General features: G+C 38.2%; 1 protein-coding gene across 1 annotated transcript; it reads left to right on the top strand.

Annotated features, from left to right (window-relative positions):
* The first annotated feature begins 220 nt into the window (after positions 1-220).
* Positions 221-21,608, top strand: LOC310949961 (AN1-type zinc finger protein 3 homolog). The gene is made up of 6 exons (XM_083917591.1): positions 221-571; positions 8,154-8,194; positions 8,480-8,662; positions 11,657-11,722; positions 14,656-14,859; positions 19,457-21,608. The coding sequence occupies exons 1-6, from the start codon at positions 489-491 to the stop codon at positions 19,609-19,611; spliced, it is 732 nt and encodes a 243-aa protein (XP_083773717.1). The 5' UTR covers positions 221-488; the 3' UTR covers positions 19,612-21,608.
* The last annotated feature ends 950 nt before the right edge of the window (positions 21,609-22,558 follow it).

The following is a 22,558-nucleotide window of genomic DNA, read 5'->3' as shown; positions in this document are numbered from 1 at the left end:
ATAGTTTTGTACGGATCATACCATGTTAACTCAAGTACACAATCGACCGCCTAAAATAAACTATTTACTTTATTTTTAACGTGTAAGATATTTAAAATGAGAAACTGTATTTTTGTTTTGTCACTTTCTGTCGCATATGAGTTTAACTTTTGGCAGCCCAGTTAACGACACCCCTCTCCTCTCCGGCGGTGGTTCGCTCCTCACTCCAGCTGATCGGCCCAGGACTCCCCGGTGGCTCTGCCCGTCGTTGAGCTTTTGACGGCTCCACTGTTTCAACGACGATTTCAACTGTTTTGATTTTACGTCAGTCAGTGGCCGCTCGTGTCGGCAAAGTCGTTCCTCGCCTAGTGAAACTGAAGGATAATCTGACCAGGGGTATTGACTCTTGTGTTCTGTCAAAGCCAGGGGGATCTAAACTACAAATACGAGGCCCTCACTCCATCCCCGGATTCACCTGCTACACGGAGAGCCTCACGCGGAACATCGACATGGGGGACACGGGTAGCGAAGGCAGCAAGCCTCCGAGTAACGTGAACGTTGTACCCCCGCGCTGCCCCTGTGGTTTCTGGGGGTAAGGCAAAAACAACAAAACAAAACAACTCTCAAATGTCTTACTTGCAGATGCTTTTCTTTCTCTGCCAACAGCTAGCAGAGTCGCTAGCCACTAGCCTGTTAGCAGCTCAAACAGGGATGAGCTGCTCTTCTTGTTATCACCCCCTCCGCATTGTTTTGTAGCATTAGCTGTCGGCTAACACCAGCTGGCTTCGGTAACCGTCTCCTGTAGAGGCAGAGGTGTGGGACAAGCCAGGTAACGTGACAGCGCATAGCTTTGAAGTATTGTGTTCACAAATGAAGCGTTTAGTTAGAGATATACCACACAGGGCAGTTGTTAAAGCATTAACTGGACCTGGGTGGAAACGAGGAGCTAATGAGTTTACCAGTTCACACTAGCTATAAAGCAGAATATATATATATTATTCTTCTGCCATATACACTCATACATTTTTTTATCTCACACTTAGCTTATCTGATTTTTCCTTGAATTTTATTTTACTTGTATTCTTCTCTTTACTTTATATACTTTACTAAGAGTATATTGTTTACTGTCTATTGTTTACATGCTATATTTAACTAAGAGTTTACAAGTGTTTTGTAGGCTGCTGGAAATTCAATTTCCCTGCGGTAGTCAAAGTCTAAGAAGCAAAATGTCTACCCCCCTTTTTAACGTTTTTTTATGATAATATGCTGACATATAGTTGCACACATTCACAGAGTACATCTGTTTAAGTTTTCCTAAACACATTAATCACCATAATCATCCATGAGAGCATTTAATCAATCTGATTTAATCAAGGCAGCAGCAGTCTATCTATTTATCAGTTTATTATATCGTAGTGTTATCAGATATCCGATTTCAAAGTCATTATCTGCCGATACTGGTAGCTTGCCGATATTATGGTGCATCCCTAATGAGAACATTTAATCATGTCAAGTATATTGGGACAGATGTTAACTTTCCCCAGCTCAACAAAGTCATGAATCCAAGATATTGTGAGGTTTTATGTGTTTCTGTTAATAAATTAAGCATTGTTAAACCATAATCTGGTTTAACAATGCTATTAGTTGATTGCCAGAAAATTCTTCTGCAACAATTACTTCTATAAATTAGTTGATTAGATTAATGATGTTTACTGGACAAACTTTTTACAAGATAATAGTCTTCTAGGAACTGATGTTTTCAGTTCCTAGAAGTTGATACTGGTCGTAAAGCAGGATGTGTGATAATAGACTGACACATAGTTGCACACATCGATACAGTATGTTTGTTTTAGTTTTCTAAAACACATTAATCATCCATGAGAACCAGGGATGCACAATATTGATTTTTTTGCAGATATGCTGAAATTTTACAACTCATTTGGTAAAATACAAAGCTTAAAATTATGAAATATTTGTTCGTTGTTCAAAATAAGGAAATACTTGCATTAAGTAAAACATGCCGTATTCATTTCTGACAATTCCTTTTTTGACGCAGGTGACATGTAAGGTTCTACACATCATGCTCTTTCTGTTGAGCATTTAATCTGATTTAATCAACACAGCAGCGGTTTATTTATTTATCGGTTCATTTTATCGTTGTGTTGTCCGATATCCATTTTAAATTAGTATCGGCCAATACTGATAGCTTGCCGATATTATTGTGCATCTCTAATGAGAACAATTAATGATGTCAATTGTATGGGGACGCGTGTTAACAAAGTCATATAAATCCAAAAGATCCTGAGGTTTTTTATGTGTTCCCGTTACCAATCAATGCCAATTTAGTCGAAATGTTAATTAACAGGTCTATTAGGCTACAGACTGATGAGACTGCTGTGGAGAACACACGCTCACTGGGTTGAATGGGGTCACGGACACGGTGTCACGTTGTTAGCCTGACTGAGCGAGCGTTCGACAACTGTTAACAGATTTGACACCGTTTTAGCAATAACAAAAGTTAGACTACAACTTCAGCTAGTCTGTTAAAAATATAAGACATCCATCATTGTCACGTACCTGATTCCCTTTGAAATGAGGAAGGTTGACTGTCTGAAGTAGAGGAAGCGGCTGGAGCAGGAGATTTGACACAACGACTCAAACACAGTACACGCCTCCTACATTATGATACCATGCAGGCGAAGGTGTGTTGCCATGTTTGTCGTGCACCCTCCTTTGGCAGTGACTAGTTTCCACATATGTTGCACTGTGCTAATCCATCTTTTTTCAAAATAAAATGAAGCCAGACTTTTCGAGCGGCGTTTTCTGCCATCCATGTTGAGTGAGTGACGTTCATCGCTCGAGCGTGGAGTCTCCGTGTGCCGGTCGGAGTAATATAAACAAAGTAGTGTGGACGTTTAAGAACGGAAAAAAAGGATCGGTTCCTATTTATAACCGCTTTTCGGTGCCCAACCCTAGCTGTAATGCAGTTTGGGTGCTGTTCTATCGACATGGCAATAGAAACGTTTGTAGAAAAATATATACGATAGACATTTTAACAGTGTTTTGACAGTATACAACGTCATATCGCCCAGCCCTAATATAAGCTACAGGAGCTGCCCTAAAATATTCAGTTTGAATATTTTAAGAGGTTATCTGATTGGATGTTGGCGGTTATGTGAAACAAAAACTATTGCCATGTCAATCACCAGATCTCAATACCGGAGAGAGTATTTGTGATGATGCATTGGATCATTGTTTACCGGAGCTCCAAATATCTGTCTGCACCAATACAATGGCATCTCTGCATCTTGTTACAGTATCAGAACTGCGTATTAAAAGTTTTCACATTTGCCTACAAGATATCTTTTTTAAAAAAAAACATTAAACGTCCTTCACATTCAAAACAGCCAGTTATAACACTTTATTTCCTCAAATTTTCCACATCTTAACAAATCCACAGTTATTTTGCCCATTTGAGACAGGTCACAGCTTTGACATGGACATTCACTCACTTTTATTCCACTACACTTTAATTTTATGTTACTCAGCATTTACCCAGTCTCTAATGCAAGATTATTTCCATATGCAGTAGTTTTGAGTGTTGCTTTGATTAAATTGTTAATTGAGGATGTGTAACTAACAAGACGCGACGTGAGAGAGACTTTAAACTCAATTAATCAGAACTGACGTCAGTGACAATACTGCCTGATTATGAGTCAACTCTGATTTTAAGATGCGTCTCCCCCCACTGAAGATAAGAAAAAGGTCCACTTCTGTGGTAAAAGTAGATTTGAGGAATTTATTTCCTCTATAGCATCAAACTATAAAACATGAGCGTATTAGTTGATTTATAAATTGGTTGATTGCCATAAAATTCATCTGCAACAATTACTTATATAAATTAATTAGTTGATTAGATTAATGATGTTTACTGGACAAACTTTTTTACAAGATAATAGTAATATTGTTCTCAATTTACTGACGTTTTATAATGGAATATAACTCACCCTTTTAAATTATATTAATGCTTGATGTACTGCATAATAAAGAGCGTGGCTGGTTTGATTGGCTAGTGGGTGCCATTAGAGGTGGCTGGAAGAGACCGTAGGCATGTTTGGCCCTCCTCAGCTCCCCCCACACACCAACACTTTGCCACTGACATCGAGCTTCACTTCGGCTCTTCAGAAACTTATGGGTCACAGATATACTGTATACACAGGATATATCAGATGAATGAGGCCGATCCAGCATTCCGATCCAGTCATTTATTTTATTATTAGTGTCATCCACAGCCATTCAGTTACAGCGATCTAGTCACTTCAATTCTATGTTTGCAACACGGTTTAGGGTTTTATATTACATTTTAAAATATCTGTTTGCAGTGCACTTTACATGCAAGTGTTATTTATTTCTTTTTGCTGCTAATGTACACTTTATTTGTTAATAAATAATATTAAGTACATTTATATCCATGTTAATTTGTTACTTTTTTTTTTTAACAAGGTTAAATGTTTATGTCAAGCCTGATGCTTTCACTCACATGTCAAGGTATACGGCTCATTCATTCAACAATAGTATCGGGTCAGCCGATATGCTCAGCCCAGGTATCGGATTAGATCGGAAAAAACTCAATTGGTGCATCTCTAGTCGTTGGATCACCAATAGGACAGGAGGGCAATTGCATTATGTTGTTGGGTTTAGGTTGGGAAAAAATCTGTTGGAATCACCGGTGAGTTGTTTTGGATGCTCCAGATTTGTCACCGTGCGTATGACAACATTTGAAAAACAAGTTCCTTCAGGCTGTATTATAGCATCAGAGCACTCACTCCTTCTGTGTCTCTTTTTGACTTCCACATGTCTCTTTCTTCCTCAAACTTGTTTAAAGAGGCACCTTCAGGGGAACCATGTATGGTTGTGATTGGTTCTCCGTGGCTCATAAACTGTAATTGTATCCGGCATTTAGCGAGAAGTTCGTGCTTGTTCTTCCTTTTGTTATTTCTCCCTGTGTGTGAGAACAGAAGGCTTGATTATCTCAAAGTAATCTTTGACAGTGAAGGCAAAGATAGAAGGGGAAAGGAAATGCTTATTCACCCTGTGGTATCAGAGAGGCTATCTGCGTCTCTTAATGATCTTGCTGCAGAGGGCTTGAGTAAAATTGGAATTTAGATTGTAGCTAATTTGGTAGCGCGGCAATGACTGTGGTTCACCTCAGAATACCCTTTACATCACGTGCAGTGTTTCCTCTTTAAAGTACACTGTGAAAGAAAATGATTTCTAAAACCTGTGTTACTACAGTACGAACCTATTATAATTATTTCATCTTAACACAAAATGTGTTATTCTGATTCATAATGAAGATTTATTTTGCCAAGGCTATAACACATTGCTGCATTAGTCCAACAGTTGCATTATCAATCAGCCTTGTTAATAAATTATCTCTATATTGCTGTTCATACTAAAACATTTTTTTTTATAAGTAGTATTGACTGCATGGGTTTTTCACGTTAAAGTTGCCATTTTGCCCTTACACTTTCTGTTGAAGCTACTTGACATGTTCCAGGTGGCAATGTATAATATGTCCTCCTCATGTAACATAAAACACATATGAGCCCTTCTTTGTTGCTATTTTATTCCCCTTTTGATATATCATTGTCTAATAAGTAATTCAGCTATGTGTGTAGGCGACAAAATGTCTATGAATCCCCTCCATTCACAGACGTCTATCTGTATTTATGGATTTTATACTTTACTGCTAATAGTAATTAATTAAACTGAATTCCCTCAATAACATTCATCACCCACCCCAGCCTTCGCTACACTGTGTCACTCAAACTGCATCACCAAGGTGACGGAGCCCATCTTCCTGTCTTTTCCAATCAGATATTCTCATTAGTAACAGCAGTGGGCCAACTATGAGATAAACAGATTGTACGCACTCTGTTCAAACTTCACTCAGCCTAACAAACAAGCAGCTGTTTCTTTCATGCTTGTTTTTTTCCCCCTTATTTCTTCTCACCATTTTAGTTCTTTAATTTAACATTTGATTACCTCTGATTTATAAGGTTTAACAACAGGATATGACTCGTTGTTTACCCAGTATCGGCTTCCTCCCTACCCCAGTCTCATGATGAGGTTCCTCCCCTATCCTTACTTCTTGCTTTCTCCTTTCTCTTCTAAAACCAAGACCACACACCGGCAGACTGACAGACAGCCCTCAGGTTGACTGCGGCTGACCCTACATTTAGAAACGAGGACAAAGGTGTGCAGCGAAGCACCCAAAATAAATAGAATGTGACTGATAGCAGCGACCGTCACGCTCAGTGCGAAGACAGTAAGGGCACGGGCTAGAGAGGAAATGAGAGTAGCCCTGTCAGAGGAAAGCTAGAGCCATCTGTTGTGATAGAGTTGTGCCACTGAAATCAGCAAAGCTTCATTGAAGACCTTAATCCATGATTAGGAAGAGGAAAAGTGTGTTTTAGAAGTGTTTTTAGCTGGTAAAAAGGGCAAGTTAATGAGGTTTGGAATTGAAACTTTTTGCAAAGCTGAGCCAGCTTGGCCCACCACGACTACATTGTACAGAATCAGTGTTTGTTAGTCAGAGACAACTGATCATTACTTTTAACTATTTAATTAGGTTATATATTCACTACTACCCATGACTGTACGGTAGGTTAAATCATGATGATAATTCAATCATTTCAATGGAATCAAATCGTGATGAGATCCTATATCGAGATATAGTGATAAAATATTGCGTCAGCTAAATTGATAATAATTAGCATGAACTAACTTAAATTTCTCAGAAAATCTGATGCAAAATATTTCAAGTTTATATTTTGCACTAAAGATCTTCATTCAATGAGAAAATACTCAGTATTTTTCATTTTTTATGTATTAAATTCACACAGGAGTATACAAAAATATGCCTTACCATGTGGTTATTTCATATACAGTAGACTATTCATTTATGTATTAAATTACCAGAAAACATGCTATATGGTGATATTGTGGAGTATTGAAATTATCTAACTTGGGACAGAAGATTTTGACCACATGGCCCGCCTTACCATAGGTAAAATCATATTCCTGACAGATCTAAGTAAATAGTCATAAAATTATTTTTATGCATATTTTGAAGTAGCTTTTGCTTTAGAAAAATTTGATAAAACTTGAGTTTGAGTTAAGCTGGTTCCGCTGTCTGTGTCTTTTTAGATGTTCCCATAATGTGTTTCGGGCTCCAGACAGCATGAAACATGGCTAATGGTAGCTGACATGAAATAACAACTAAAACTTGCCCAATTGAAACAAATTCCCGAAGACCTCTCTCCACTTTTCTCTCATATGGGTTAGATGGCCAAGGCGACTTGTTTTGCTATTCCGGTTAGCAACCTCTACTTCTTCTACTTTTACTGGTGGATAACAGCCATGTGTAGCCTATAGCGCCACCTTCTGACAACTACGCTGTAGCCTAGTTTGTATGCTACAAACCAGGTGATGGAACATCATCTAATTTGCCTTTCTTTTTTTGTGACATTTCAAAAGTTTGCTTGAAATTTGTCTGTTAACTCAATGGAAACACAACTAGAGACATCCATCTCGAGTGGTGTTTCTAGTCACCTGATTAGGAGTGAAGGAAGTATAGTATTTACCTGCTTTAAGTTCTAGTTTGGTCAACCAACCCCTAAGAACACTATCTGGATCTTTACCATGTAGGAGACACTGGACTATTCCCCAACCACAAGTTTATTATGACTCTCTGTTGCTTTACATTTTCTGTTAGCATTTGTGTGCTTGTTCGCTGAAGCAATTATTCTCATCTGATTGAATGTTTATATATATATATAGTTTAAATTCCTAAAATAAGTTCCTGATTTCATATATTTAATATTCCTGTATATGTTTCAAGATGTGCAGAAATGGATCTCATCTAAAGTGACAATCTCAGTTGATTTAGCATCCTAGCTAGACCTTGGCAGCCTTATTAATAGCATGGCAGCTTTCAATTGAGTGAATCATTGAGTACTGTACCACTGGACCACAGTCTTCATCTTGACATTTTCCTACCAAGAAACATGGGATAATGAGCAATATGTTGTTGCTGTGGATACCCATCAGAAACTCTTATACAAGCTATTTGATGAACTCATTTGCTTTTCTTTTGCTCCTTTCCTCAGGTCGAGCAAAACTATGAATCTCTGCTCAAAATGTTATGCAGGTAAGATGCAACTTACTTTCTTTTTCAGTACTCTTTATTGCCTTTAAGTGGGGACATTTTGCCCAATTCCCCTTTCACTCAGTTCACGTTAGTTTATCCTCTGACAAGGGCAGTGCCAGAGATATATGTAGAAAGCTGTCTATTTACATAAGATTTAAACAGAAATGTGTTAGTGTACCGCAGCTTCTAAATGCATCATCCAAAGAGGCATCTGATAAGTAGCCTACATTCAAACATGTTTCACAGATGCACATACATGTCTCATCATTTGACTTATTTTCATAGACATTCAGGAGAAACAACCAGATGATGATTGTGCCCCAAAGGCCTCCTCGGGCTCCAGCAGCAGCCAAGCAGACGTCTTCTGTAATGAAACAAACAGCAGCATTAATCAGTCACTGATGTCAAACACATCAGAAGACCCTTCGCCAGGAGAGACGGGAGCATCGTCTCTACCTGCTCAGGACGGTAAGACAGCAGTTAATCAGTAAGAAATAAAATGTTATCAGGTTTTCAGCATTCAGCTCAAATGGTTTAGGGCTAGGGCCTCTGTTATTTCTGATGATCAACTCCATTTCTGCTCCCTTTTTATTCAAATCTGTACGAGCTTAAATGTAATGTGGTCTATTTAGTTTGCAATGCTTGCCTTACACATTGACGTAATGTATGCCTAATTCTGCAAATTTAAAACAGTTTTGATGCACAATCCCTAATTTTAGTCGTCAAAACCAGAGTCATGTAGCTTTTAGTCTAGGGCATTTTTCTGCAGAAGACTGCTACTAGTTTCTACCAGCAGCAGCTGCAGTGCCCCTGCCCTGGCTATATTTGTCCTCATGGCACAGATAGAGAGAATAATAGGAAAGAAGTGAAGGTTTTAAGAGGACACCTACAACTGGCAGTTCATTGGTCATTGCTGTACAATGACAAGGTTATTTGTGGAGGCCGATCCAGGACAGGACAAAAAAAGTGGCTAGGAAATTTGAACTTGAAAAAATGTTGGTTCATTCATCCACCATAAAGTTTAGTAAATAACCTCATACAATTCAATTCAATTTTATTTATAGTGTCGAATCATAACAAAAGTTATCTCAGGACACTTTACAGAGTAGGTAAAGACCACACTCAATTACTTATTTATGATTTACATAGACCCAACAATTCCTCTGTAGAGTACAGTGGCAACGAAAACCTTCCCTATAACAGGCAGGGACGTCAGACAGACCCAGCTCTGTGGAGGACGGCCATCTGTCTTGACCGGTTGGGGAGGAAGAAAAGGAGAGAGAAAGAGAGAAAAGACACACAGATGGACAGAGAGAGAGAGACAGACAGACACACTTCCAGAGATGCAAGCAAAGCCTAACAGTAACTATAATATTTATAGTAATGTGAATATAACGTATATGTTAAGGCAGTTAATACAGCAGAATAGTAGAAACAAGCACAGCTAAGGTGATAGAATATGAAAATGATAGTAATTATGGTGGCAAACATGATCAATGATGAGTAGTGGCAATAGCAGCTACGATACAGCTACACATTTTATAGTTTATTAAACTAGTGATAGTATATATAAGTAACAGTGACAATAGCAGCAGGAAGCGTCATGTAGGACCACGGCAGCAAGCACCACCACGATCAGCAGAGACCTGCGAGACGACAAAGCACAAACAGCTCCGGGGAAGATGCTGAATCAGTAACATGCATTGATGAGACATGAATGATTCAGACAGAGGGGAGAGAAGCTCAGAGTATCAGGAAAAGTATTATCCCTGGCAGACTAGGCCTATAGCAGCATAATTAAGCAGAATAAAGTCTCATCGTAAGCCCTAGCTGTAAGCTTTATCAAAAAGGAAAGTTTTAATTTTACTTTTAAATAAGGGGACAGTGTCTGCCTCCCGAATAACATTTGGGAGTTTGTTCCACAGGAGAGGAGCTTGATAGCTGAAGGCTCTGCCTCCCATTCTACTTTTGGAGACTCTAGGAACGACGAGTAGCCCTGCATTCTCAGAGCGCAGCGATCTAGTTGGGTGATACGGTACTATGAGCTCTTTAAGATACGACGGAGCCTGACCAATAAATAATACAATGAATGACTGAATGACCATCAGCCTCTGCTGTAATTTTGGACTCATGCTTAAAGCTTACATGTATTATGTTACTAGAGCTTAAAGCTGAAGTCGGTAACTTTTTATGAAAAATATATTTTTTTCATATTTACTGAAATTGACACTACTGACAGCACTGAGACAGATGATCTGTAAAAAAGTTATGTACCACTGCATCAGCTCTGGATCAAACTGCCTCTCTCTGTGTGCTCCTATAGTCACCTACTCGATTCCACTGCGCCTGTGACCAAGTCAAACCAAAAACCAAGCCCCGCCCATCAGCTGGACAAACTTTCTCATTTTACATCTAAATAGTTCACTAAAATATGTTTCTGAAAACACTTCAATAACAGAATCTTGATCGGAGTTGACAGTGTCAGAGACTCCTCGGCTCTGATGGTTGTCGGTCAGAAGCACATAAAGAGTACCAGCTCGATGCAGAGATACATAACTTTTATAAAAAGTTAACGACTTCATTAACTATTTTCACAATTGTAAGTCATTGATAATTGCAGTAAATATTAATTGGAACCTTACATTTTTCCCAAATTTAGTGACACACATTTACACCCTCTAAATTGATAATAACAAGTACATACTAACTCAAATTTCTCAGAAAATCTGATGTGAAATATTTTGAGTTTATATTTTGCACTAAAGTTTCGAATTAAATGAGAAAATACTCAGTAGGACAGGATTACAGGACTCTAGAAATTCTATGCATTAATATTCCTGAGTAATTAATACCACTGTATTACCTAAGGAAATGTTTAATATTACTATTCCAGAAAAAGTTGAAGTATGATGTATGAGTTGCAATGTATTTTTATTTAATAATATACTACAAAAGCTAAAATATGTACAGAAGACTAAATTGCACATCTAAATGTTTTAAACCAACTTTCCGACACTATCAAGTAGATGTTGTCTTTTTTTCTTCAACTAGAGTCAGCCTTCTCTTGGCTAGCTTCAGTGTGCACACATGCTCACTGCTCTGTCCCCTTCATATTCACCACAGCCTCTGTGAAAGAAAAAAAACAGAAGCTCACAGCGTGTTATACAGTTGTTTGGCTTCCATATTTGGTCTTTTGTGTTTCTGCAGTGTGTGTGTGCGCAAGTGTGAAGACTTTTACGCAGTTTGCTATTGTATCCTTTATTTTAGATAATTTATTGTCGAAATATTTATTGCTCTGTTCTAAATCAATACAGCAAGGAGACATTTGATTTGTTTTTTACACGTATATGAGAGGAATTACAACAAAATCTTACAAGAAACTAATGTCCTTATGTTCCTCTCTTTTCTTTCATTTAACTTTCTCGTTTTCTCTTCCCTTTTCTCACTGTAACTGTCTTTCAGAAGTATCCAGCACAGACACCGCATTCAGTTCAATCTCCACTCCAACAAAACGCTCCTTCGAGTCAGGTAGGTCTCAGCTCTACCATTGCAATGTCCATTATTGTGTTTTGCACTGTGTGCTTGTCATATCCATGTAAGATATTGGAGTGGGGGACCCACTAGCAGACCGTAGCATTACATTTAATTTATTGAGCTTTCAGGGGACACAACCTGCTGCACACACACATGGGAACTCGCCCGTTGCATTAAGACAACTGCAGAGTAGACAAGGTTCAGCAATGGTGTGAGAACATGTCAATCCCTTGTCTAATGCAGCGGGATCATGTGGGCCCACACATGCACACACGGCATCATTTAAGACTTGCGCTGTGGCTGAGTTGACGTTCCCCCTTTTACAGTCTCCAAACATATTTCAGTTTAAAGCCGGGATACGCTTTTGTGCAACCTATTACACTTTTAAATCAGATCATAGTTCAAATGTATTTTCCTTTTCTTTAAAAAAAATAAAATAAAAATGGCAAGTTTCTGAGGTTTCAGCCGGTGTAAATTGGCCACAGAGATTTAGCAGGATAACAAAAGGCAGGGACACATGCACTTGCACATGTACAGACACACATGCTCCCGCACATATAGGGATCGATGGGGTAGGACTAAGGGATCTGGCTGCTCAGCCTGGCCTAGTTCTCAGAGATTTATTGAGCGCTGATCAGCATTCGGCCAGGCCAGGGAAAAAGTCTGCAGGATTGATGAGAAAAGCTGAGTTGAAATTCTAGCCAACCAGTGGAACTCACTGCATGCCCTCCCTGTCTCAGGTGCTGGGTTGAATCTAATAGAATGCAGGAGCACCATTAATCTCCAAAGTACCTTTTTATTTAACACAAAGAGATGTTTTTGTTCTAGCATGCCATCATCTGTTATCTCCTAGTTTATATCAAATGAAAGTTGTTTATCTCATTATTGGAGGTCCTACGTTTTCTGTTAAAATTCTAGTCAAAGCTTTTGTCCTGAACACAGAGATCTCAATGTTTTTTTGGATTATTATATGTGTTAGGGGTTAATAAAGTATAGTATATCAGTAGATAAATATTTAAAACCATTTATTGCAGGCTGATTAACTTTCACATGCATCTGGCTTTATTGTTTTATCATTTGATATACGTACAGTCATATAATACCTCCTGGTGAGACTAGGCATAAATTATTTATTCATGCACGTCATTTATTTTTATATTGTCCGGGACAATTTCAATCAATAGCTGCCTGTTGCCCAAATTCTGTATATCTGAAAAGCTGATATTCAAAAGAGGATATTTCGATAAATACTGCCACATGATGATGCTAGAATAACAATAAAAATATAATTCCTTGTAACTGTGAAATGATAAACAACGATATTCACAGCATAGAACAAATATCTTGGATCATACTAGGGTCGCCACGATACTAGAATTTTTAAAGTCGATACCAATTTTTTTTAATCATTTTTGATACCACAGGGAGAAAAATTACAAAAAATATTTTTTGAAATAAAGACAACAATACAAACAAAATCAATAACAACAGAACAAAAGTTGTCTGACGTGGTGAAAATAAGAAAGAAAAGGCATAACTGTAGGGTTTATATAAATATGACAAATGTTTTCAAATTCTCTTGTTGGTTTTATTGTGTTGTATAGCTCAGGGATTTCTGTGGACATTAAATGATTCCATGAAGGAGGTTAAATCTTGGATTCAGTTGGTGAATAAGTTTTTGTTAAGTCAGGTTTATCCACAGTGTAAATGCTAATGTATTCAGCTACAGTTCAGTTTATCTTCTGTGTTTCTGGTGACTTGGAACCATATTAGCTTTGCTGATTAAATACAGTTGGTATAGCAGCTGCTGTTTGTCGTTACTGGTTAACTTTTCAGACACATAATTGTCATCCTGTTAAATTAAGGAGAGAGAGAGGCGGGCTGTAGCTGTAGCTGTCTTTCAGCTGTGATGCTTGGTGACGTTACGCGTCAACTGGAGGAGGCCGGGACAGCGCTTTGGAAGGCAAAAATATTGATACTTTTGCAATATATTTTCAATATTGATTATTTTCTGAGTATCGAACCCTAGATTATACAACGTCTTAATTTCAAATACAGTAGAGCAGAAGTACTTTCCAAGATAAATATTTGAAGTTGCTATTATTCTCCAACTCTTCAGTAGATTACCCTTTGTTGATCAGTAGAGTGTTAACAGATGTGCAATTTCATTGTATAGAGTAGACAATTGAAAAAAGATGTATAATACTCGCTACTAAGCTATCAAGGTTTTACTTTTCATTTTGTGTTTGGCTCCAGACTTACAATTTTTCACAGTATTAAAGTACATACAGGAACTCCATTTTCTTACTTTTGTTAAAAATCACAAAAAAATGGAAACCATGCGAAGCAAGTGAGAAAAAAAATGAGTGATCCATAAATCGGACCATGCACTCTAAGCACAATGTACATATTGTGTGTTTGTTATGTAACATTTCTTTTGGCTAGAAATGCATTATATTTGGCACTAAGCTGCCATTAGCGGTAGCTCTCACCTGGAGAAAAAAACATGAATGCTTTTTATCTTATTTAGAACAGAACATGGGATAGTGGGGCACATCAGCTTCTTGTGGACAAAATAAGATGAGTATTGCATCAACTTACAAAAATAAAGCACCTGGCACAGTGATCTTTTTTTTACACCTGGCATAAATACATTTTCCCACCTGTTTAACAGATTTAAAAAGATGGATAAAATAAGGAACTTTGTAAGATTTTCCTGGCAAAACCCTTTTTTCAACACAGGAGAGACAACAAGTTAGATCAGACTTAAAGTAAAATGGATCACTAGAATTTTTTTTCTCACTTGCCTCTCAGGGCTTCTGTACAAAAATGTTAAATATAAACGATAATTTATGGAGTTGCATTTATGGATCACAGCAATTGCAGCAATTTATTTTCTTTGTATTTCTGCTTATGTGTGTCACCAGCCTCGGAGTCAGAAAGTGATGCTTCACCCGAGAAGCGAGCAAGAGTGGGTGACATGCCAGAGGCTGAGGAGTCTTCGTCATCATTGTCTGCATCATCGTCATCCTTGTCTCGTAGTGGCTCCAAACAGCGGAGCCGCAAACGTTGCCATCGCTGCCAAACCAAACTGGAGCTGGTTCAGCAAGAGCTGGGTTCCTGTCGCTGTGGTACGATGATACAACTCTACACGCATAAACATACATTAGAACGCATCTTTTAACCCATGATCAGATATACACTAATACCTGTACATGCAGAGGCCCACTTACACTCGAGAGTAATTCTCTCGGGAGATATTATTAAAGACCCCGTCTGTCTTGCATGAGCCTAATAAATTACTTTTTCAGTGGTTAATGTTGGTCTTCCTCAATACATAAATACATGTCGGGTAACTTGGTCATAGTTTTGTGAATTTAACATCCAGTTCAGTGAAATGCATCTGCTACCTGTGCATGTGTTTGTGTGTTGACAGAAATGTCGATGACCAGAGTGCTTTTGCTAACCTAGGGGGGCCATTACAGAGAGCCTCAATATTTCACATTGCACATAAAACATAAGCCAATTACCACGAACACTAATGCAGTTTAAGGCAATACTTGGCTTGCTAATCAACTTGTTTGCATACAAATTAAAGTGCTTAAAACGTCACATCTCTTCACTGCTGGAAGACCATCTGCCTAAACCCACACAATCATTTCTAAATTGGAAATTGACTTGCCTTTTTCTCCACCAGGCGCTCCTTAATACATGGGCCATCCATCCTTAATAGTCCAATGCTTACTATGAAAACATACTTTTTACAGACTGAAGGGGAAATGGTAGCAATTATAGTGATTTCTGACTATTGCTGTAATTGCAGACTACTTTGCTAATGGTTGTGCAGAATGTTTCACAGTGTAAGCCAAGAAGGTCTGATAATGAGTTGAAAGCACAAATGCTTTTCAGCGAGTAAATGGGGTTGAAAATATAGCTCCGGCGGAATCTTATTCAGTGTTGTCACACTTGGTAGACTTCTGCTGTTACACATTGACTATAATATTCATCTGACTATGTTTCAGTATGACATGGAGTGAAGGCACAGGGAACTTAAAAAGCTAATTACCTCAGAGATCCAACAGCAGCAGGACCTTATTGCTGATCGGCACTTTGCCTTGTCTTTCACTTTGAAAGCGATACAATACAACTACAAAAATACTACAATAACTTCTCCATAACTATTGTTACTGATCTGGGAATTAACTGGAAGGATGTTTTTAGAAGCTGTTGATACAGTAGCCCCATGTAAAGAAATTAGAATAAAGCAGAGAACAGAGTCCTGGGTAAATCATGACATCCTTGAGGCAATTAGGGCAAGAGATAGGAAATATGATTAATTCAGAGTAAACAAGGATGAGCAGTGTTGGGCTGTTTATAAACAGGCAAGAAATGTAGTCAACAGATTAGTGTTTAATACTAGAAAGGCATATTTTAATGAGAAAATAGCAGAACATAGAAATAACTCAGGGATGCTTTGGAAATCTCTTGAGCAGCTGGGCTACAGTAAAAGGATGAAAACTAAAAACACTAACATCACTCTAGATCTTGGCAATGATTCAACATCAGAAAAGGAAATAGTGGCGGATTATTCAATAAATATTTTTCAGAATTTGCAAGGAAGCTGGTGGAAAATCTACCTGGCCAGACCAGTTAATATGATAAAAGTCATGTGTGTGACTATTACTCTCAGTTAGGGATTTAGATTAGGAGCTTCTTTTTTTGAAAAGGTGTCTGAGGCACTTGTTCTTGAGACGCTCCAAAGACTTGATGGCTCTAAAGCCACAGGGTTGGACTCCATGTCACCCAGGTTCTTGAGGGATGCTGCAGAGACCATTACCCTGTGTATCACTCATATTGTAAACAGGTCTATAGAACAAGGGCACTTTCCCAATGAGCTCAAGATTGCCAGAGTGATTCTGTTTTATAAGAAAGGGAGTAAACTGGACCATGGCAATTATAGACCTGTCTCCATTCTGAGCAGTCATCAATCATTTTTGAACAGATTAACACGTACTTATCATCCCAAAACCTACTTTATGAGTTCCAATCTGGCCTCTGTAAATCTCACTCTGTCACACAGTTTTTAAATGATTTCATTAAAAAAAAATTAGACATTTCTGGGGCATGGTCATGTTAGACCTACAGAAGGGCTTCGATACGACCATTGTGTTTTACTGTATGAACTGAAAGCCATGGGTTTTAGTGACTTAGCATTGAAATGGGTGGGCTCCTATCGGGATAATAGAATGCAAGTGGTGGACATACAGTATAAGGTACAATGTCTCAACCACAAGGCATAGACTGTGGGGTTCCTCAAGGGAGTGTTTTGGGACCACTTCTCTTTCTTTTATATATAAATGATCTAAAGTCGGTTTGTTCATGTAATCTTTTTTATACGCAGATGATTCTGCGTTGGTAGTTTCTCACAAGGATAAAGACATTATTGAAAGAACACTTAGTGCAGAACTTAAAAATGTAAGCAGTTTATCACTTCATTTAGGGAAAACAGAAGCTATTTTATTTGGATCAAGGATCAGGTTGAAAAAAGCTCCAGATTTTAAGGTCCAAGTTGGAGATGCTGCAATTACAGCCAAGGAATCAGTCAGTTACCTTGGCTGTCTAGATTGCCACCTATACGGTGTAGGGCAGGCTCAAAAGGCAATCGCCAAAATAAATCACAGAGTCCGTTTTTTCTCCAGAATCTCAAAGTTTCTGGATCAAAAAACAATATTTTTATAATAAATAAGGTATGCTTAGGTAATTTTAGCAGGAGCCTTGATTCAGCCTCATCTTGATTACGCTATGTGACTCATAGCACAATGTTCACGCAATGAATTTGAGACATAGGCTTCAGACCTCTCAAAAGAAGTTAATTAGGCTTATTTTGGACCTCCCCATGAGTACGAATCTTTAATCATCTCACTTTGAGAGGGTTGGATGGTTAAACAGAGTAAATGAAGTTCACAGGTATTCCACCAGGGGTAGCTCAACAGAATTTGTTCAGCCCAGAGTTAAGACGATTTTGAGTAGGAATGAACAAAGAGTCTTTTCTTTATGCTGGAACTACCCTTTGGAACAGGTTACCTGGGTCACTGAAGTCAATCAGAAGCAAAAGCAGTTTTAAACAGGTTTTGAAAAAAATGCTTAGATGCCAGGTATTGTATATGTATTATGTTTGTGTGAGACTTGTATGTAAATATATAAATGATTTGATTGATTGATCTGTGATCTGCTGCTACTCTGTATGACTCAGAGTGCTGTTTCATATTTTATATCATTAATAGTCAAAATCAATCAAATAATCAATCAATCAATCGACTGTAGGTTAGGTAAGTCATCATTCAGTTGTGTGTACGTGTGTGTGTGCGCGTGTGTGTGTGTGTGTGTGTGTGCGCGTGTGTGCGTGCGTGCGTGCGCGCGTGTGTTTCAGCTGTTGATGAAATTGCTTATTTTCCTTATTCCTAGGTAGAATAAGACGAATTGTTATGCTTTCTGAAATCACTAAAATTTCTCCTATTGATGTTTTAAAACTCAACTCAATTCACGGTTCAGTTACAAATATATCAGTGAGATAGGTCTAATTTTTTTATATGGGGTTTGGGGGATAACAAAATCATGGTGTGTTATCTCTAACTTTGATTAGTGTAGTCCCATGTCTTCAGGATTATTTACAACACTCTGCCACCTTCTACACTCTCCTTTCTCTTAATTTGTTGTTTATTGTTGAAGTGTTTTACTTATTATTACTTATAGTTATTATTATTTTAGTAAAAGAGTAAGAGACTAATGATGTAATGAAAATCTGTCGTAACCCGCAGATAGGGGTGGGTGATCATTCGACATGATCATTTATCGTCTTTCAATGGAATCGTATCGTTACAAAATTACATACGGAGACATCATTATATATAATTAAGTTATCAAAATGATAATCACAAGCACATCCCAACTCAAATATTATGTGAAATATTTTCAGTTTATATTTTGCGCTAAAGTTCTCAACACAATGAGAAAACCTACACGTGTACTATGTCATCAAGGCATACTCCCACACTTAGGCAGTGTCTGACATCCCATCCCTTGTTAAAAGCCTTAAATGTAACAACTTTCTCCCTCTACTCCATTCGTGTGCGCTGTAATCACATAGGTTTTAATTGCATAGCAACCAGCTGTCAAACTGGGCTTTTAATCACCCCTCATTGAATGCCAGCAGTGTTATTATGTGTATTAATGAATGAATTTAAGACGATGAGAGCTAACGAGCTTCTCTGAGCTTAACGAGCCTCCTACAGTGGCAGGGCCTTTTGTTGAGGGTGCTACAGTACAGACAGCGAGTCAATGAGAGAGACGAGGGTTGTCTGCCTTTGTTGAATGGCGTGAAAAGAAGAAGCTATCAACTTAGAATGTCTTCTCTGGTAACAAGACCTTTTCCAAAGGCATGGTTGCAAAGCAGTAAATATTATCTGTCCTTGACCATTTAAAAATAATTTAAAGAGATGTTTATCAACTATTGACATCTATAATGTTGCTTTCTTACCTTTTGATTACATTGAAGTTGTTTCAAACGTTTTCAAATAATTCGCCTTTTTGTAGAGAGGAATGTTTAATGAACTGTTTTTTTTTTAGGTTAATTAAAGTACAGCCACAGTAATATCTTTACACTTTAGGAACATGGCAAATTAACCACTGTCCCTCTCCTGCACCCACCCCCCCTCACCTACCCTCCAGGTTATGTCTTCTGTATGCTCCATCGGCTCCCAGAACAGCATGAGTGTCTTTTTGATCACCTGGGCCGTGGTCGCCAGGAGGCTGTCCTAAAGATGGTCAAGCTCGACCGCAAGGTGGGCCGCTCATGCCAGCGCATCGGAGAAGAATGCTCCTGAGCAGCCGCTCCTCGGAAGAATCTTGGTGTTCAAACGGTGTCTTAAGACCAACAGGGATTTGATTTTCTATTTTGTTTCCTTCTCATTTTGTTTTTCTAGATTTTTGCTGTTTTTTGGATACAAACCTCCACCCTTTTCTTAAATTATGCTTGCTCTTTTTAAATCCCACTGTTACCCATGTTCTGTTTTTTTCTGCTTCTGTTGGCTTGATCATATCCCTGCTGCTAAGATGCCTTTTGGAAAAAAATCAAACGCAGGAATGACAGAACAATAAAGAGCAAAGGAAATATAAGATTTCTTCACTTTTTTTGCAAGCTCCTGACTACATGTGTGAGTGTAAGAACGGATAAAAGGATGATGAGAAGAAATACAATGCTTTATACAAATGTTTTTTCCCCCCGGAAGTCAGTTTAAGACTGGACTCTTTACCTCAAAAAAAGGAAAAAAAAGCAAAGTATGACAAGAAGGAGGAGAAAAGGATGGTTACCCTTTGTGTATACTTCTGCTTTGGCGCTGTTTGTAGACTGTGCTCTTTACCTCAAAATCAGACAGAGCTGCTTTGTACTCTGCGCCAAGCATGGACTTTGTGAAGCAAACCGAGAAAGCCGGCCTCAGTGGAAGTCAGTGTCTTACCCCCTGGCCGTCCACTTCCCCCAATCCTTTAGAAACACCTGTTAATCATCCACCTCAGGTTATCAGGATATCGAAGCCCAATCTTCGTCCCTTCTCCCGCCCAACTGCATCCTTTTTTTCCCCTCCACTGGAAACCTTTTTATCCCTTTTTGTGTTAGGATGATTCTGAAGGTGTTTCTGTGTCGCTGAGGAGGCCATTGTGGACGATGAACCTGAGGTGATACTGTAAATCCAAATTCAGGACTTGCAGTGTGAGCCGGACTTTTGATGCTGGTGGAAGAGAGCTGGTTATCCTCGGATCTCACACAGATCCGTCTTCAAAGTTGGGATGTGATTGATTGAGACCTTATTAATCAACAATTTTCTCTGTCTTCCTCTTCTCGTCCTCAGTTTATCCCCTTATTCCCCCCAACAGCCCTTCCATGTGAAGACACTTCCTCTCCACACTGTTTTTTTTTTAGCAACATGTGGATTATGTGTGCTGATTGTGTACAAAGACAACATTTACAGGACACAATGTACATTGAAGTTTGCGTATGATTTATGACTGGACCTGAAATGTCTGCGTTTTATACGTCCCATCTCTGTACTGTTACAAACTCACTCTCACACCCTTATGTTGTTTTATGTGCTCAGCTGTTGTTCTCATCGAGCACAAGGAGGAAAGAGTAACCATTATTATACACTTTGAGTTCAGATTGAAGCTGAGATGGCATTCTGAGTGTCACTTAGACAAAAACTTAGTTCCTGTTTTAGATGGGTGATGGTTGTTATAGTTCAGGTTTCTCATAATGTCTTCAGCCTTCATTTCAATTATCCACATTTTAAAGGTAATTTGATACCTTTCCAAATACCTTCCAGATACTTTTGATACCTTTCTACTTGTTTCAAGTACTTAAAAGTCCCTCCTTCCTTTAAATGCCACATGTTTTCATTTCCAGCGAGCATGACGAGCTCATGTGCATTCTCCTCCTTTCTTTTTCTCATCTTTCCGCTTATTGATTGCTCTATTTTTCCTTATTTCACCACTCTGTCTCCCCCCTCCCTCTTTCTTGCTGTAGAGGAGAGAGGTGGCAGCGGGGGTAAGCAGAGTACTGAAAGTTAAAATCAGCAAATAAATTCTTTCCAAATGTTTTCCTGGTGGAATATGGGAGGAATAAACAGAAATGCATAATGAATGAATATTATGTATCTTAAAAAAAACCTTATTTAACCCCTTTTTGCTTTTCATTTACACTTTAGTGTAGAGCTGCTTTATTTTTGGTTGTAATGTGGTTCTAAAATGGAAAGATGAGCGTGGAAAATTATATATTTTTGTTTCCATTGCTTTACTTTATGCTTCAATTCTCCAACTTTTTCTTTGACCGAGAAATAATAAACTGGATTAGACAAAGTGTGAACGTTTCTAGTGATTATTGACATGATGGATGAAAAGATGAAGAATTGTTTGCGAGAAGACAAGAGTTTTGTCCTTATAAAATAATCTCTGATTTGATTTTGCAGTCGCACATGTGATGAGCAGAGATTGGCGACTGATTTAAGACTTGCTTAAATGATACTGATAAAAGACTGATCTTGACTTGACAGAGATGACTCGAAAGGACTTTGGTATTTGCATTTTTCTTTTTTTGCATTGAGAAGGTATGTTTTGTTTTTGAAACATAACTTGTTGATTAAGTGTAACGCATGCAAGTCAAACTAGGCAGCATTAATCAAATATGAATCAAGATTATGTTACTGTGTTACCTTTTTGTCACCTAAAATGTTTTCATGAACACATTTTAGTCTACTTTTTACCTAATCTTTAATTTGAGAAAGTTTGTGATCTGACTGTCATATTCTTTTCCTGCTTCAAAACAGACCAAGCAACACCTCAACTTGCACGTGTTGCGTAGTGCTACATCTTTCCGTTGCTGTGATTGATCTATCCAATTGCATCCAGAGACTTTTTGGTCTGCACCGTTGATAACGCAACATCCAAAATGAACTGAGAGGCTCCAGACTAATACGCATTTGCATGTTAGTCTAGGCGATGCAAACCTTTTAATTGATGTAAATGTGCAAACTGGGTTAGATTATCAGAATTTTATGACTTGTGACCTACTTGACCTGAATAATGACTTATCTTGCTTGGTTCTTGTCACAGTAACTTGCTGAGACTTAAATATTAAGACTTGAAACTTGCTTGTGATATACTTTCACGCCTGGTGATGAGCATATGTATATATTTTGCGTAGTATGTATTTGTAATGGATGCATGTGTTAGCTGAGGTTGGTTAGGAGTCAAAGCCGTCTTGCAACAAGTTGCTGGCTC

This window comes from Echiichthys vipera (genome assembly GCF_963691815.1).
Source record: "Echiichthys vipera genome assembly, chromosome: 1".
Taxonomy (NCBI): Eukaryota; Metazoa; Chordata; class Actinopteri; order Perciformes; family Trachinidae; genus Echiichthys; species Echiichthys vipera.
This window is presented reverse-complemented; position numbering and strand designations above follow the sequence as displayed.

Excerpts from the sequence above, each read along its gene's own strand:
- LOC310949961 (XM_083917591.1), top strand. The coding sequence starts at position 489 with ATGGGGGACACGGGTAGCGAAGGCAGCAAGCCTCCGAGTAACGTGAAC. Across the intron at positions 572-8,153 it reads TGCCCCTGTGGTTTCTGGGG|GTCGAGCAAAACTATGAATC; the intron begins GTAAGGCAAAAA and ends TCCTTTCCTCAG. Across the intron at positions 11,723-14,655 it reads AAAACGCTCCTTCGAGTCAG|CCTCGGAGTCAGAAAGTGAT; the intron begins GTAGGTCTCAGC and ends GTGTGTCACCAG.